The following is an 18,407-nucleotide window of genomic DNA, read 5'->3' on the forward strand; positions in this document are numbered from 1 at the left end:
GAAGTGTCACTTTAATGTGCAATGGTTGTCAGTAGCACAGTAATCCAGGGTGTGATATTTGTCTTTCTTACTGTCAGTGTATGCAAAATCTACATGCAAATTACTAGCCTCAAATTGGTTTAAAGTTAGAATATAGAAATCCTTTTTGTTTCCTGAAAGTGACAGAGGTCAGACTGTTTCTGGCAGTGGTTACCTGCGCACATTCTTTCTACCTCCGTGACCCAGATGACATTCTCAAAAAGCGCCTTCTAACGCTAACTCAGAGTCAACAGAGGCAGAACAAAAAACCACTGAGGTTGAATCTGAAAGAATAGACAGAATTTTCCAGCAGCGGTCTCACTGACACCACAGCGACGTTGCAGTCATGCTGCAGCTCTGCAACAATGCTTTTTATATTGGAGAAAGCAGCTTTTATTTAAGAATAATGATGTGCAAAGTAACAATAAGATATGACCCTAAACAAGTTGTGGAATGTACTTGAGTATTATGTAACTTTATACTTCTATTCCACTACATTTTGTATTGTACTTTTTACTCCACTACATTTAGCTGACAGCTTTAGTTACTTTTCAGGTTGCGATTTAACATAAAAACATGATATATTTAACATGATTATGGCATTTTGTCTTTATTAAACCTTAAAAAGTATATTAAGTAGTTAAATTGAGCCCTACCTTGACAAAATAAAAACGCTGCTTAGATAAATGCATCAAATAATAATAGTGGGCCCACTCTGCATAACAAATACTTTTAATTTTGGTTCTTTAAGTACATTTTGGTGCTGATACTTTTGTACTTTTTCTAAAGTAACTTTTGAATGCATGACTTTTACTTGTAATGGAGTAATTTAGCAGTGTGGTATTAGTGCCACTGCCCTAAATTATGAATAAATGACATTTACTCTGCCTATGTAGCCTTTAACCTTTACTGATGCATAGCCCTGCTTTGTGCCAAATGCTTGGTTCATGCTGGCAAAGCAGTAAAAATCTGTACTAAATTATAATTAGTACAGAATAATTAATTAATGGTAACCTTACAGACATTAATCTCCAATGAGAAAAAAGTGCTTTTTTGTATCATTCATTCCTTCAGGCACACTTTGCACCTGTTCTGTGTTTCTGCTCATCAAAACGTGCAGAAGAGGAAGTGAGCGCTCTGGAGGCCATGCCCCTTTTGTACAGTTGTGGGTGTGTTGTGGTTTGGCGATGGACTGTGCCATTGCATGAGAAACAGGGGGTGACACGGCGGTTTCATCAGTCCTGTCAGTTTTTCTGCTCTTCAACTTCCTTATTTGCCCTTAAGTGCTGTTTCCTCTTTTGCTTACTGATGCAGTTCTTGTTCAGGGGACAGCTTCGAGTACGCCAAAGAAAAAGACCAAATCTGCACCTAACAGAGTAACATGACTGCAGTGTGGAGCTGCTACCGGTTTGTCTTTGCTTTTAGAGACTGACAGCAGGTTTCTGGTGCTGGGCCGAGGAGCGTGTGCAAGACTGGTGAGTACACAGAGATCGCAGCAGAAGTTGATCATCAGCATGCAACTCATACCCAACTCCTGTCTGTCCCCAGCTTCGATGCGTCCCTTCGTGTGTGTGAGAGAGAAGACACACAGTGAGATGTACGTCTGTATGCAGTAGTGTAGTGTGTGATGTCAGGAGACACCAGCACCCTGTCCTGGAGGAGCATGTCTCCCACCAGCCAGTCAGACTCCTCGGATATGTCTCCCTCTACAACCGTCCCCAGGGACCCCATCTCCCACGTCAAGATCATCAAAGTGTGTTTTCTCAGCAACAGCTCCAACCTGGGCAAGAACTTCAAACTGGTCCGCTGTGAGGAGGGATGGACTGTCAAGGTACTCTAGTGTTTATTCTACTCTGTACGTGGAAAGTACAATTACTCAAGTACTGTACTTAAGTACAATTTTGAGGTATTTGTACTTTATTTGAGTATTTCTACATACACTCATGGAAAAAAATGATTAGACCACCCTTGTTTTCTTCAATTCTGTGTTCATTTTAATGCCTGATACAACTAAAGGTACATTTGTTTGGACAAATATAATGATAACAACAAAATAGCTGATAAGAGTTTAATTTAAGAGCTGATATCTAGACATTTTCCATGGTTTTCTTGATAATGATTTGGTTATTATCAAGAAAACCATGGAAAATGGCTAAAATGTCTCAATTAAATTGTTGTTTTTGTTATATTTGTCCAAACAAATGTGCCTATAGTTGTACCAGGCATTAAAATGAACAAGAAATTGCAGAAAAATATTTGTCCTAATACTTTTTTCCATGACTGTATGCGACTTTATACTGCTCCTCTAAATTTTGAGGCAAATATTTTACTTTTTACTTCACTATATGGAGTTTTAAAAACACAACAAAAAATGAATTCTCTGTAATGAGAAATGAAAATGCTGCTTACATTATAATAATAATCCAATAACATATTTAGAATATATAAAACAATCTGAGATGGTTTATTCTACATAACAAGTACTTTTACTTTTGATACTTTGAGTACATTTTGATGCTGATACTTTTGTACTTTTGCTCAAGTAAAGTAAGGGATCTGAATACTTTTTCCACCACTGACTGTATGGTAAACTGTCTCTACAGCTGTATTTATACTGTACTGTGCTCTACTTAACCAACATTATGCTATATACTATTACAGGCCAATTTATCGGTCCATTACAGATACCGATCTGGCAACCTTGAGTATCTGCAGATACCAGTCTGATACCGTCTTTATCCCCTAAACAAAAATTTAGAATCCACTTTGCCAAACAGGCCATCTAAAAACATAAAGCTCAAACTGTCACACACATAGTCCCCAAAGGAAGGAACACATTGCCCACAACATGACTTGAAATAACGTTTCTTTTTATTTTGCTTTTTCCCCGCACATAAGTATAGAGTGTGTGACAAGTGAGCACAGAAGTAAACAGGTAGCTTAAAGTAATGAATAGATGGGAGAAATAACCAGCTAAAAATACTGACTACGCAGTTCAAAACGGTTGAAATAGTTAGCTGAAAGAAAAAGGTTGGAATTTTGCGACTAGTACTGACTAAACAGTTCAAATAATTAGCTAAAGGTAGCGTCACATTCTGCTTCACTCTAAGTAGTAACACTAGCTGGCAAGTAAGAACAGAAGTAAACAGGTAGCTAGAGGTTATGAATGAATGTGAGGAAAAAATAGCTAAAAATACTGACTAAACCGTTAAAATCATTAGCTTATATAGGAAAACAGTAGAAATAGTTAGCTCTAAGTTGTGCTTCGTTCCAAGTCGAACTGTAGCCGACAATTGCTGATAAAACCAAGCTAAATATTGACTGTTTTATTGTATGAAAAGTTAAGAATATCCATTTTATATAGTGTTATCTGACAGGGCTGCTGTGTGTAATTATTCTGTTCTGAACTTCACATCACTGGGCTGTTAATGTGTTAAACTCACAGACATGAAAAAGGAAGTCAGGTTTAGATATTTGAGATAATGAAATCTGCCAGTTAACGATAAGACTTGCTCCATCATAGTAAATTATCTTTTATCAATTCATTTTCACAGTCACATTACAAGCCAGCATCACAAGTCATGACTGTATATTTCTGTGTCAGGATGTTGTGAACATGGTGCTGTCCAGCGGCTGTGTGGGTCCAGACATAAATCACAGCCTCTGTTACGGCCTCCTCCTCAAACACCTCAAGTCCTCCGAGATCCACTGGCTGCACCCGGACCTGACCATGTCCGAACTGACGCAGCGCTACGAGCAGCAGCACCTGGAGGCTGAGTGGAGGTCGGTACTTCAGGCTTTGTCTTTGTATAGGTTTATTATTACGCATAGAAAGTGAAGTAAAAGTGTTTTCTTTTTGTACAGATATGATCTGAGGATCAGATACATCCCAGCAGACTTCATGGAGAAATTCAATGATGACAGAACCACGATGCTCTACTTTTACCAGCAGGTCTGTCACATGTACAAAAATAAGAAACAAATTGGTAACAATATATAAACACACAGTAAAGTGAGACATTACAGGTGAATAGGGTCGTTTTTAAACTTATAGATATCACCATGAAACTTCCCCAGTTTGCTATTTGCATTAAGACAATATTTTTTTGCATTACAAGTTTTCTGAAATGTTATATTTATCTCCTTAAATATGCACTAATGGGGGCGTCCCGGTGGCTCACACTGGTAGAGCGCGTACCAATAAGGCTGTGTCCTTGCTGCAGCGGACCCGGGTTCGAATCTGGCCTGAGGTCCCTTTGCTGCATGTCTCCCCCTCTGTCTCCCCCTTGCTATCTGTCACTAGCTAATAAAAGCAGTATAATGCCAAAAAATAATCTTAAAAAAATATATATTCATATGCACTAATTTGCATATATTTCCAGGACATAAATCTGAACATTGGATTAAGCAAAGTTATTATTTTATTTTGTTGATATATTAGATTCAAAGTTTTTTGCAGAAGGAAATTGAGATATCTCCTTTTATCATTTCATAAATCAGAAAATACTGTCAGAAGCCATAAAAGAAAATACATTTTCAGAATATAGTTAGGAAATAAACTAGTAAGTTTTGAGTCTGTAAGTGGAGCTGAAGTTGAGATTTAAAACAAATTTGTGTGTGTGTGTGTGTGTGTGTGTGTGTTTCTCCACAGGTACGAAGTGACTACATGCAGCAGTACGCCTCAAAAGTCAGTGATGGGATGGCTCTACAGCTCGGTTGTCTGGAAATTAGGTAACATTACGGCTATAAATCTCATCGAGCTCTTAAAAAAAAGGATCAACGTGTTCGGGATCCAACAAAACATTTATTGTGTTCATACATAATGTTTGCAGGAGATTCTACAAGGACATGAATCCAAACGGGCTGGAGAAAAAGTCAAACTTTGAACTCTTGGAGTAAGTAACGCATGATGATATATGTTAAATCTATTCAGTGCAACAGCAGGTTTACATCAAGACTTCCCTCCTTTAGGAAGGACGTAGGGCTGGACCTGTTCTTCCCCAGAGAGCTGATTGACAGCATGAAGGTAATAAGCTGAAAACAACCACAGTATAACACATGATGCAGTGACTTTACAGCGTTTTAATGTGTGCATCGTATCAGTCCAAACAGTTGCGTCGGCTGATCCAGCAGACGTTCCAGGGCTACTCCACCCTGAAGCAGGACCAGTGCATGAGCCGCTTCTTCACCACTCTGGCTCAGTGCTACAGCTACACACAGGAGAGCTTCGCCTGCCAGCTGGTGGTGAGACTTTATGGGTTATTTCCTGTCATATTCAAAGCTTAATATTGTGCGTCAGAGCTGGTAAGAATCTGGTGAAACTGTAAACAAGCCGATATATTGCAATATTTTGAAGCTACCAGTTACTTCACAGTTCACACTGTGACACTCGAGTGTACCAATATTTTCTTACGTCTCTGGTTTGTGTGTCCTGTGTCTGCAGCACGGCTGGAATCTAACAATGAAACTGGTCATCGGCCCTGAAGGCATCAGCCAGCAAACTGAAAACTCCACAGTGAGCTCACACTCTCTGTCTCTCCACTTTTGTTGAAAGCTTCTTGGTATAAATAGCACAAATGTATGAAACACTGGATTACATCATACAGTAAATGTATGACATGATGAGTAAGCAGCCAGATGAAACACTTTCCACACAAAAATACACAGTATGTAGCACTTTGAAAATTAGGGGAAAATATTTTTAAAATGAGCTTGTTATAATGTGTATTTATGTAGTGATGACAGTGATTAACATTGTGTCTCTTTTGCAGCCGATCTGTTTGGCCACGCCCTCTCAGGTGCGCAGTATCTCCTGCTCTGCGGAGACCGATGGTCGGGCTCTGCTCACCGTGCACATCGAGGGAGCCCAGCAGGTAACTTACCTTAACTTACAAGATCAGTTAAAAGTCAGTCAAACTTTACTTTAAAAGCACCTTTTATACAGGTGAGTACAGAAGTGCTCTGCAGGTATGTCAGAAATCAATAATAAGACAGTTAATAAGACAATGAAAAAATGGTTGAATTGTTTTTTTAATTAAAATAACTCTATATAACTCTAAAATGATAATAATAATAATAATAATAATTATGATTGTTATTATTATTATTACGCACACAGACCACACACACACACACACACACACGCACACACACACACACACACACACACACACACACACATACACACACACACACACACAAACACACACAAATAGCCACACACACACACACACACACAATGACACTCGCACAAACAGCCACGCGAATACACACACACACACACACACACACACACACACATACACACACAGCCACACACACACACACACACAATGACACTCGCACAAACACACACAAACAGCCACGCGCATACACACACACACACACACACACACACATGCATGTGACATAATGTTTAAATGCTGGAACTCTTTTTCAAACAGTGCATCGACCTTAGAGAACCTTTACACAGGGTCTGTCTGGCTCCAGTTTCACACATACTAAATGTGCTCTGGCCTCTAAGTTGCATCTTTATACAAGAGTCAATTGAGATTAAAGACGAAAGTGCAAAGCAGGTGGAAACACTCTGAACTCTGAACATCTCGTATCTTCAAACCCTCCCAGCCGCTGTCAGTGCACGCCTCCTCTCTCGCTGTGGCAGAAAACATGGCCGACCTGATAGACGGCTACTGTCGGCTGGAAGGCAGCTCCAAGAGCTCGCTCATCGTCCGGCCCAGCAAAGGTAAATGTGAGTCAAAATGCAGAAAACACAGGAAGCATATCTGATATTTTTACAACATCAATCTGCAAATTCACAAGATTTTATCGTTCATTTTCACACCTGATAAGAATGATGAAGTGATATTTCACAACTGAACTAATTATCTGATTGTTTTAGCGAGAGAGGCACGACCAAAATTACCTGATATCCCTAAATGGTGAGTGTAATGAGTCAATGGAAAGAAACACAGCGGAAATATACATTGTGTTTCATTTTCACACCTTCTTCTCCTTTATATTTATGTTCTGGTCATATTTACATATTTATGTCTGTTGGACTAAAAGGTCACAGGTGTTTAAGTAATGCTGTAAAACAAGCTGTAGTTGCTTTACAGAAGAAATTTAACTCTTCGGCTTCACTTTAAAAAAGTCACTCTTTAAGTTTTAAGAGGACAAAAATGTCCAAATAAAAAACATTATCAAAAATACAATACACTACTTTTTATAACTACCAAATATCAGAATCAGAATAAGTTTTATTGTTAAGGAAGTACTAAACAAAGTACTAATGAAGTTCTCCAAATTCACCAGCAATAACCTTAATGGAAACCAGAAAAAATAGCATGTATTTATATGAGAAAATGTCTCAATCTGCTTGAAACATTTTTTTTTTCAAGAACAATTTTGAAGCCACAGCTCTAGATATAAAGACTGATATAATAGAATCATCATTATGAATCTTTATTTCAGACTCACAGAAGGGTCTATCCATATATTATATATTCCATATGCATTAACACAAGTCCATTGAAAATGTCTCTCTCTCTCTTCCAGTAGTGCTCCCAGTGGTCCTAGCAGAGGTATGAGTCTATTAAATGATTTACAACTACACAGCTGCAAATTCACATACAGAAAAACTTTAATTTCCTCACATTTCTTTAACTTCAGGTTCGGATATTTACGCTGAGATTCCAGAGGGCACAGACAACTCTGGAGGTGAGAGGAGTTTCATCTAAAGGCTGATAAATGTCACTGCTGATGTATTTTAGTGTATCCTATTTGAAAGCATGTCTCTAACAGAGCAGATATTTAAACTTCCTGTCTGTTTCTCAACAACTGTGTGTTCAGAGAAGCACAGGATCTCCAGAGACGACATTGTTCTGGGTCGGATCCTGGGCGAGGGATTCTTCGGAGAGGTTCACGACGGCGTTTATAAAAGCCCAGTGAGTTCATCTACTGTTTAAGTATCATCATATAAAGGTGTTAAAACCTTCAGAATATAATTAGGAATAAAACTGGTAAGTTTGGTGTCTGTAAGTGGAGCTGAAGTTGAGATTTATGAGAAAAAACAAATTTTGAGAAAACGGCCTTTAAAGGTTTTTATACATTCTTAATTGAAATTGTGTTGTGTTGTGTGTGTGTGTGTGCAGACTGAAGAGAGGATCCATGTGGCCATCAAAACCTGCAAAGACTCTTCAGCTGAAGTAAAGGAGAAGTTCCTGAGTGAAGCTGGTGAGTATGTTGCAGTGATTCTTGTGTGTGTGATGCAACTGCTAGTGTGGCAGATGTTCATAACAGGAAGTGTGAAAAACTTTTCCTAAACTACAATACGTAGAGTCAATTTTGGTATGAAGTAGAAGGAAGCCGTTTCAAAGTATGACAGAAGAGTGGAGAATCTGAGTTTGGAAAATTTCAGACTTTTACATGTTTCATCAGACAGAAGATTGCTGTAGGCCACTTCCTTTTGCCTGGTTGTGGCTGTCGGCTATTTTATCCACAGGGTGACACAAGAGATATTGAGATTTTGAGATTTAAATTTTCCCAAAAGTCACTTACAAGTTGTTTGTTTCGAAAGACAACAGCCAAACAACTACAATTCCTGGGAACATTGTGGACATAAAGGGGAATTCACAGCATGCTTTTTAAGCAAGTCATGCTTTTTTTTTAGTCTGTCAGTCTGTAAAATGAAAACTGAAAGTTAAAAAAAGCTCAGATAGAAGAACTCAGAGTGGGAGCAGTTGTAGAAGTCCTGCAGTCAAAACTTAATTCAAGAAAAGCATCAAAATGTACTTAAAGTATCAAAAGTAAAAGTACTCGTTATGCAGAATGGCCCCACTCAGATTGTTTTATAGCCTATATTTAAAATAAATTATTGGATTTTGATGCATTTTTCTTTTTGTTAAGATAGAGTTCATTTTAACTACTTAGTATTCTGTTATGAAGTTTAATTTTTTTTTAAATGTGTTGATGGAATCGTACCTAATTTTCTTTAATGGATGTTAGAGCTTTTGAACTTGCTCTCAACTGCTCTTGGTTGATAAAAGTATGAATAAGTAAGTGAGAGCTATTCTTAAAGAACAATATTCTTGTTAACTCTGCCACACAAACACAGTGGTTAGATTTGATCTTTTGATAATGGTTTTCCTGTCAAGTAAATCGTAAAGCTTGTGGTTAGTCTTCGACTGGCTTCTTCTCGAGCCGAGGAACGCTTCATTTTATTCCCACTGAGCCCCTCACGCATTTCCTCTCGGTCTTTTCTCTCTTCCTTTCTCTTCCTCTGATTTAAATGAGCTATTTTATTGATCTCAGCTGCTGTGTCTGTTGCAGGCTTGATGAAAAACCTGGATCATCCCCACATTGTGCGTCTTATCGGAGTCATCGAGGTCGATCCGGTCTGGATCGTCATGGAGCTCCTTGAACATGGAGAGGTGTGTTGTTGTTGTTGTTGTTGTGTTTGTTTGTTTATGTTTAACTCATAGACTGTCTGTTAAAGGTGCACAGTGTGATGTCACCCATTGGTGTGTGGATTATCGTTTTGAAGCCATAAATTTTGCATATTTAGGCCATAGCTATTTTGTTTTTTTAGAGAGTCTGTCTCCCTGTCTTGGTAGCAAGGTGCATCCACAATTCACATTAACTTTGATCATTGGGATGCTTTTTTAGCTACCCATAAACATGCCTCAAACAAGATTTACTTACAAGAAAAATAGAGGAAAATACTTTCTAAAAGACTTGAACTCGCGATTGAACATGAACACATGAAGAAATTGTTTACTTAGGTAATAAATCCTGTGAGAAGTAGGGTCTTTTTCTCATTGACTTCTATGCGGGCAGACTCTTTTTTGCAGGCAGTAGATTTGCCCCTGCTGGCCACTGAAAAGACGGTTTAAGACGGAACACATGAAGAAAATGTTTACTTAGGTAATAAATCCTGTGAGAAGTAGGGTCTTTTTCTCATTGACTTCTATGCAGGCAGACTCTTTTTTGCAGGCAGTAGATTTGCCCCTGCTGGCCACTGAAAAGACGGTTTAAGGCACTTCCATACTGGCTTCACTTTTCAGGCTGCATTCACTACTTTTATTTAGTTTATTGTTAGCCTGCTAACAATATAATCATAAGAACATAAATTGGGAACATGCCTCTTCTATGAAGTTAATACAATTGCAAGTTTGTGATGCAAGGATGCAAACTATACACTGTCCTGTAAAAAGTGGGTGTTTGTGTTTCCCTGACAGCTGGGGAGCTATCTGGTGGAGGAAAAGTACATTGTGACCAATGCTACATTAATCCTGTACTGTCTGCAAATCTGCAAAGCCTTGGCTTACCTGGAAGGACTCAACATGGTGCACAGGTAACAGAGCCCTGTGCATTAATCACATTTTACCTGAGAGAAAACCTAGAGCACTAGAGACACTCTGCTGTCTTTAAAAGTGGTGCTTTTTTTTTAAAAATATGATAATTTGCATTGGTTTCTGTTCTGTCTGTGCCCTGCAGAGATATAGCAGTGAGAAATGTCTTGGTGGCGACACCTGAATGTGTTAAACTTGGTGACTTTGGCCTGTCACGCTACGTTGATGAACAAGAGTATTATAAAGGTTAGCGCACACACACACACACACACACACATTCACACACATTCACACTCATTTGCACACAGATGTCTGTGGTTAACATTTCAAGGTGTAGAGGAAATTCATTCAAGTGTGTCAAACCTCACATATTTTTGCCTTTCCAAGAGTTATTTCGGGCAGTAATTGTTATCCATCATAATCTCACATTATTTTAATCTTTGTTAAAGCAAATATAAATGTCCAATCTAACATAACTCCCTCTTGTGTGCAGCCTCAGTCAGTCGATTACCAATCAAATGGATGGCACCTGAGTCCATCAACTTCAGACGCTTCACCACAGCGAGTGATGTCTGGATGTATGGTGAGAAATACAGTTGTCTGTGTGCACATAAACACGTGTGTCTTAACCAAGAAGCAACCTCCGAGCCTTGAACCTGCATTCTTTTAAATGGCCAGCAGGGGGCGACTCCACTGGCTGCAAAATAATTCAAATGTTAAAGAAATGTGTTTTTATATCCTTTACCAGAGGTTTTCTTTCAAATCATGAAAGTAATTCAACATTCTGGCTGCCGATAAATGTCTCGCTCAACATTTACTTGTACTAAAATACACTCCAACATATAAACAGTCAAGTATAACAATAACATTTTGTTCAAGAACAGAGCAAAATATAAATTACATTTTTATTTATTTTTGATGCTATAATGTGGGGGCGAACATGCGAGAACAATGCTGCTCTTTTAATTCCACATCTTGAATAACAATGGTGTTTGTTCGACCAGGTGTGTGTGTGTGGGAGATCTTCTCGATGGCCCAGCAGCCGTTCTTCTGGCTGGAGAACGGGCAGGTGATCAACCAGCTGGAGTCTGGGATTCGACTCCCGAAGCCGCAGGCATGCCCGCCCACCATCTACTCCCTGCTCACACGCTGCTGGGCCTACGAGCCACACGGCCGGCCCACCTTCATGCAGCTCGTCTGCTCCCTGAGGTACAATCACAGATTTATCCTCTTCTATCACTGCTGAACCCAACACTTCATTTACTGCTAACTCTCTTTCTTTGTGAGGATTTGCATTTGGTAATATCTTGAATATGTTTTAATAGTGAAAGTAATGAGTGAGAAAAAATATTTTTTATTTATTTACTCATCCATACATGAACTTTGTCCAAGATCAATACTTTTAAGTGAGAACATTTTTTTAAAATAAAGTACTCCTGTATTTCTGATTCTGTTTTTAAAATTATAATAATTTTAAATTAAATAAAAAAATTAAAAACATTGAATTTTTATTTACAAAAATTAGAATAATCTTGATGATAATGAAGGGAAATAAAAAATAAATAAAGTACATAAATAAATAAAGACAAAGTTTCTGAACAATCCTTTTTGAGATAGATAGATAGATAGATAGATAAAGATAGATAGATAGATAAATATATTCATATATATATATGTGTGTGTGTGTGTGTGTGTGTGTGTGTGTGTGTGTGTGTGTGTGTGTGTGTGTGTGTGTGTGTAAATGAATTTTCAACTAAATATGTGAAATTACGGGTTTGGCGTCATGTCAAATAATACAGAAGTTCATCTTGAAGAACAGAAATTAACTTAAGATAATATTTTATTAAATGTAAATATTATTCAACCTCACACACTAACTGTCGACGTGTGTTTGATATGTTTGACAGTGACATCCACAGGATGGAGTTGGAGCAGGAGGGGAGGCGAGACAGATTACCTTTTGCTGCATCAACATGTAAGGCAAACCAGACAGAGCCTCCGCCCAAGGTACGACCAAACCACCAGGCCAACACCGAAATTAAGTTATTGTTGTCGTACTGTACTGGGGCAAGTCAAGTCAAGTCAAGTGAATGGGAAATTCACCTCCTTCTCTTTTAAATGTCAAAAGTCAGTTTCATTTGTATCAGCATGTGTATCTGCTCGCTTATATTTACAAAACAGTGATGATTTAATGACTTAATAAGACAATTAATAATTAGCTTATTATGTAACTGTAACATTTTGCATGTTCACATGTTTTTCTGCTGTTTATGTTACAAGTCTTTATCTTGTTTCATTTTGATATCATGATTTGAAAAAAATATCCCAGGGACCACAGGCCACCATTTCTGTGGTTAAGGGGGATCCAATTGAAGAATAATGAATAACCAAAATTTGGACAAGAGGGTGGGGCTGTCAGAGTTATCAGGTTAAAAAAAACTTCCTTATTGTCTATTTTACTCTAATTGGGACCTTAATTTACAAAATAAACATCATGCTGTTTTGAAGAAGATGTAAAACTTGCAATTGGAGACCATAAACTAATTCAGAAAATGTTTTCTGAGGTAATAAATCAGGCGAAAAGTAGGGTCATTTTCTCATAAACTTCTATACAATCTTCTTTTTGCAGCTAGTAGAGTCGCCCCCTGCTGGCCATTCGAAACAATGCAGATTTAAGGAACTTCTTAGGACTAATGACTCCATTATGTTACCTGACACCCGTTTAAAAAAACACATGTTCTCTCTTTCTTTGTCACCAGCCATCCAGGTTACAAAGCAACACACTTCCTCGGGTCACACACGCACAGGTATCCACACTCAACACACACGCTACAAAGACATGCATTGTGTTTTATTTCTGACCAAATTTGGGTTTAACTGAGCTATTTCAACCCCTGCTGTGACTTCCTAAAAAACATATTGAACAAAACCTACACATGTTCATACATATACGTGTGTGCGTGTGTGTGTGTGTGTGTGTGTGTGTGTGTGTGTGTGTGTGTGTGTGTGTGTGTGTGTGTACATGTAGAGAAAAGACACGGACACCAAACCAGTGTGGGAGAAAGAGAAAGAGCAAGTGGAGGACACTTTACAGAGACAAAGACGAGAGATGCTGATGGATAAACAGTGGCTGGAGCAGGAGGAGAGACAACTGGTGAGGGATCACACACACACACACACACACACACACACACACACACACACTCCCTATCAGGCCTTGAGCTGCTCAGAACAGGAAGTAGTTTGTGGCCTACGCAGTGTGACGAAACGATGAAAGAGTCAAAGGGACACGTCTGAAAAGCGGAAGATCTTGGGCAAGCACATGACACAGAAATCACCACCTTACCTACATTATGCAAACACAGACCATGCTGCATTCACTGACTTCTGTTTTTTTTTAATGTAGGATCCCGTCAGTCGAGTGGATGCACAAACCAAGGTAAATTTTTTTGTTTTTATTTCATTTTGTGCTTATTTGAGAGGTAGATTAAAGATGTATTGAATACTTTCTGACCACTAGGGGGCAGATACACACCTTTTGCCAGAATTAGTCCAAATTAAAAGCACTCTGAATGATGTTTATGCTTCAAGTTACGACAAGTACTGTATAATAACTTAAGAGTGAAAGGCAGATGTCCAAAACAGCAGCACCATTGACAACTTATTCTTTTCTACCTCTCCAATAACCCAACCTCTAACCAGACCTGCAGTTTGAAATTCAAACCCATTTAATTGATAAATTTACATTCACTTTTCTTTTTTTTTCTTGCAGCCTCCTGAAAAAAGCCCACAAAATGGTGAGTCCAGATGAAAAGCTTTCTTAAACATTTATTGTTCCAAATATCTTGCAATCTAATGCATCATAATGCAGCAGTATAAAACAGTAAAGAGCAACAGCTATGCTATGCTTCATAATATAAAAAAAACAGCATGTATAGTAGTTTGCATTTAGTCAGACATTCACTATGGCTCCATGTAGGTTAAAAAAAAGTGAGTTTGTGAGTTTTTTCTTGCAAATTTGTGAGATTTTTTTCCTTGTTAATGTGTGAGTATTTTTGTTGTTAATTTGTGAGATTTTTCTCGTAAATTTCCCCTGGCTCCTTTTTTTTTTTTTTTTTTTTTTTACATTTTTTTTACCTACAATGGCCCAAATACACCATCATACAAACATTCAAAGACATAACATATAAAAACTAGATACAAAGATGCATCATTTCCACCATATATTGTATATGGAATATAGAAATGTTGTGCTCACATTGAAACTCAGCAGAATGTTGAAATTGTGTGGGTCAACAGAATGTGCAGATACAGATATGCAGCTTTCTCTGTTTCCTTCAGGTCCTCCAGAGAAGCCCCCGATGCCTCCGTCAGTCACACAGGTAGCAGAAAAACACCATTCTGTCTTGAATCTGGTTTAAAATATACCATTAAAGCTCTATAAACAACTACAAAAGCTCCAGTGGTTTAAAATAGCTGACATTTTTGAAAATAGATATTAAATTCGGTCTTTAAAGCTCTGTGTTGTGTTGTTGTAGCCTCGGCCCACAGCTGAGCTGGACCGGTCAGGTGATCAGGTTTACACCGGCGTCATGGCGATGGTGAAGCAGGTCGTCCAGCTCAAGAATGATGTCAACACACTGCCCGCATCCGAGTATCCCAGCGCTGTCAAAGTACCTCACCTGTTCACATCTCTTTAAACAAGTCTGTTCTCCAAGAAGCTGCGAAGTTATTCCTTTAAGGTTGTTCATTATCTCTTGATTTTCCCTTCAGACGGTTGGTATCACTCTCCGCAGCCTGATCCAGAGTGTTGATGAGATCCTGCCGTCTCTGCACAGCTCTGTCACAACAGAGGTAGGCCCCATTCACCTTCCTTCACCTGTACATGCAGATACACTGTAGCTTGAATGGAGATGGTACTGTAGTGGCAGATGTGGATGCAACACTGTGAAATGACTCCACGACAAGTAAAAGTCCTGCATTCAGAACAAAAGTACAGTAAAAGTACAAAAGTATCAGCATCAAAATGTACTTAAAGTATCAAAAGTAAAAGTACTCGTTATGCAGAATGGACCCACTCAGATTGTTTTATATGTTGTAAATATATCATTGATGCATTCATGTAAGCAGAATTTTATTTTGTAAAGATTATTATTTAATTTATTTTTTTCTAATTTTAACTACTTGCTATACTGTTTTGAAGTTTAATTACATCCATGTTTGCAGTCAACGATGGGAATTCAATAACTACCAACTTCATTTAACATTTAACAGATGGCAATCAGTTGCACATTATGACTTGTTTAGGTCTTGAAATTCAAACTTTAGAACTTGGGACTGCAAGACATGCAGAGTCCTCATTCTGTCCAGTGACTCTGCAATGCTCCTGCTTGCTTTTCAATAGGATTTAGATCAGTGACACTTTGACTGTTTGCTGCATACTTTTCAAACCTAGAATGGTATTTATGGCATCTATAGGTTGTAATTCAAATTAAACAACTGAAATAACTACTAATAGTTAGTTTCCTTTGTGTGTGTGTGTGTGTGTGTGTGTGTGTGTGTGTGTGTGCAATCATGTGTGTCCTTTTTGGCCACCAAGGTATTTTGACACAGTAGTTCTGGGAACTTTCAACTTTCCAGATCTTATCACTGGCACAGTCATTGTTCCAGCTGATGGCTAGATGGCTAAGTAATTCAGGACATTAACTCTTACTGCAGAATATGCATATCATAGCATCAATCCCAGATACTTCTTTGAGTACCTTTTGTATAAACGCTGCTCCGTTATCTGAACTTATTTCTGACGGTATGCCAACCCATGGAATCACCTCTCTTATTAGAAACTTAAGAACTGTTTCAGATACCAAATCGTTTGATGATGTAGCTTCCACCCTGGTTGTTTCATTCCCTTCCTTCCTCACATTATTTGGAGCACATACATTTTACATTGTACCAACATCTCATCCACCATTGCTTAGTGACCAATAACCCTCCTGTCTTGTTTCTTTATTTCCTCCTTTATTGCACACTGATCCACACTGTGCACTTCAGAAATCAACATGATAATCCATGCTATTTGTGCAACAGCTCTTTGACATCAACATTTTTTACTACCACACACTGTGCTCACTTGAGCCTGCTTTCTGATGCATTAAAATGATATCTTCTGGGGTTATGACTGGCTGTAGTGAAACCACTGGTTCTAGGATCGCTATCTGCCTTTTAGCTGCTTTTTTGGCTGCTTTGTCTGCTGCATTCTTGCCTTTTGTGATGCTATCATTTCCCTTTCTGTGTGCTGAACTTGAAGAAGAAGATGGTTGCATCATTGCTTAAATGAGCTCTATTATCTGTTTTAGATGTTGAATTGGAGATCCATCTGTTTTCCTAAATCCTCTCTGGCGACTGCAGCCAGATTGTATAGAAGTAAATGTGAGATTTGCACTACTTCTCACTTGATTTATTATCTCAGTAAACATTTTCCTAATGAGTTGATGGTCTCAGTCACTAGTTTTCAAGTCCTCATCTATACAGACTCTTCTATGGCCCAATTTAGAGAAAAATAGCAGATAAAGTGCGGTATATGTTTTTTAACCCGAAAAAAACCCCAAGATGATGACATGCAAAATGCAAAACTAAAGACATTCAACACTAAACCACAAACCAATGGTTGCCTTCACAGCATACAGTGAGTTTTAAAACAGACAAACTGAACTTTAACCATTCTGCATCATGTGATCTTCTCTCCGACTCAGATTGAGGGCACTAAAAGGCTGCTGAACAAGGACTTAGGAGAGCTGATCAATAAGATGCGACTGGCCCAGCAGAACGCCGTGACGTCTCTGAAGGAGGAATGTCAGCGGCAGATGTTGGCGGCTGCTCACACTCTGGCACTGGACTCCAAAAACCTGCTGGATGCTGTGGACCAGGCTCGAGTCAGAGCCAACCTGGCCAAGCCCAAACCTGCCGCAGAGAAGGCAGAGGGAGCCGGGGAGTTAGAAAGTTAAGCTCCCTGCTAATCAAACGGACTCTGGTTTTTAAACAAGGACATGTTCCGGTTGAGTTATGAAAGTGTGCGATGCGTCCTGTTCTAATGCTGATGAAAGATGTCATAATATATTTGTGTTTTCTCAAATAAAATCATCTTAAGTTAAAATGAGCATTTCCTGAACAAATCAAACTACCACAATGGTGAGAAGAAATACATTTTATATATTTTTTATTCTTTTTACTATTAAAGACAATGACAAGCTACACTTTCTGTGTTGTTTTATCTATGTGTGTCATTAAATAAGAAATGCTTAAACAGATTATGAAAAGCATCGCCTATCTGCTGACTATAGATCTGAACAGATGCCAAGAACACATGGAGCTCAGCAGAAGGACACTCTGTTCTGCATTTTAGAGCATCTGAGGACAAACCTGTCAAGTTTAATTGCAGACTGTCACTCAGTTCCTGCATCTGCAGTGACACGCTTCCAGATCTTTTGGAGCAAGATGTGAGTGACAGGAAGTGTCATCAGGTATGTGGGTAATAATTAGATATTACTATCATGTCTGGGCCAGTTTTAGTTTTACAGATCCATGAAACTGGATCTTCAAGTTCTTTCTTGCCTCTGTCGAGAGCATTACGTTACAGTTATTTAATTTAAATAACAAACCTATAGATGCCATAAATACCATTCTAGCAGGTTTGAAAAGTATGCAGCAAACAGCCAAAGTGTCACTGATCTAAATCCTATTGAAAAGGAAGCAGCAAAGAGTCACTGGACAAAATGACGACTCTGCATGTCTTTTGCAGTCCCAAGTTCTAAAGTTTGACTTTCAAGACCTAAACAAGTCATAATGTGCAACTGATTGCCATCTGTTAAATGTTCAATGAAGTTGGAAGTTGTTGAATTCCCATCGTTGACTGCAAACATCAAACCTCAAAACAGTATAGAAAGTAGTTAAAATTAGAAAAAAAATGAAATAAATAATAATCTTTACAAAATTAAATTCTGCTTACATGAATGCATCAATAATATATTTACAAAATATGAA

The 18,407-nt window shown here is 38.4% G+C and overlaps 1 protein-coding gene across 1 annotated transcript; it reads left to right on the top strand.

Moving 5' to 3' along the window:
- The first annotated feature begins 1,218 nt into the window (after positions 1-1,218).
- LOC131962789 (protein-tyrosine kinase 2-beta-like) lies at positions 1,219-17,602 on the top strand. The gene is made up of 30 exons (XM_059327868.1): positions 1,219-1,493; positions 1,567-1,849; positions 3,623-3,801; positions 3,883-3,970; positions 4,670-4,749; positions 4,851-4,913; positions 4,990-5,044; positions 5,122-5,262; positions 5,462-5,533; positions 5,790-5,891; positions 6,643-6,760; positions 6,917-6,956; positions 7,573-7,598; positions 7,687-7,734; positions 7,867-7,961; positions 8,169-8,250; positions 9,346-9,446; positions 10,254-10,369; positions 10,513-10,613; positions 10,861-10,950; positions 11,372-11,576; positions 12,275-12,374; positions 13,127-13,174; positions 13,396-13,521; positions 13,774-13,806; positions 14,140-14,164; positions 14,709-14,749; positions 14,906-15,040; positions 15,141-15,221; positions 17,120-17,602. Exons 2-30 carry the CDS (start codon positions 1,646-1,648, stop codon positions 17,369-17,371), a joined length of 2,847 nt encoding a protein of 948 aa, XP_059183851.1. The 5' UTR covers positions 1,219-1,493; positions 1,567-1,645; the 3' UTR covers positions 17,372-17,602.
- The last annotated feature ends 805 nt before the right edge of the window (positions 17,603-18,407 follow it).

The sequence above is a fragment of the Centropristis striata genome, chromosome 24 (genome assembly GCF_030273125.1).
Source record: "Centropristis striata isolate RG_2023a ecotype Rhode Island chromosome 24, C.striata_1.0, whole genome shotgun sequence".
NCBI classification, from domain to species: Eukaryota; Metazoa; Chordata; class Actinopteri; order Perciformes; family Serranidae; genus Centropristis; species Centropristis striata.

Coding starts and splice junctions, on each gene's coding strand:
- LOC131962789 (XM_059327868.1), top strand. CDS start 1,646: ATGTCAGGAGACACCAGCACCCTGTCCTGGAGGAGCATGTCTCCCACC. Junction 5,534..5,789: donor AGCAAACTGAAAACTCCACA/GTGAGCTCACAC, acceptor TCTCTTTTGCAG/CCGATCTGTTTGGCCACGCC. Junction 9,447..10,253: donor AGCTCCTTGAACATGGAGAG/GTGTGTTGTTGT, acceptor TTTCCCTGACAG/CTGGGGAGCTATCTGGTGGA.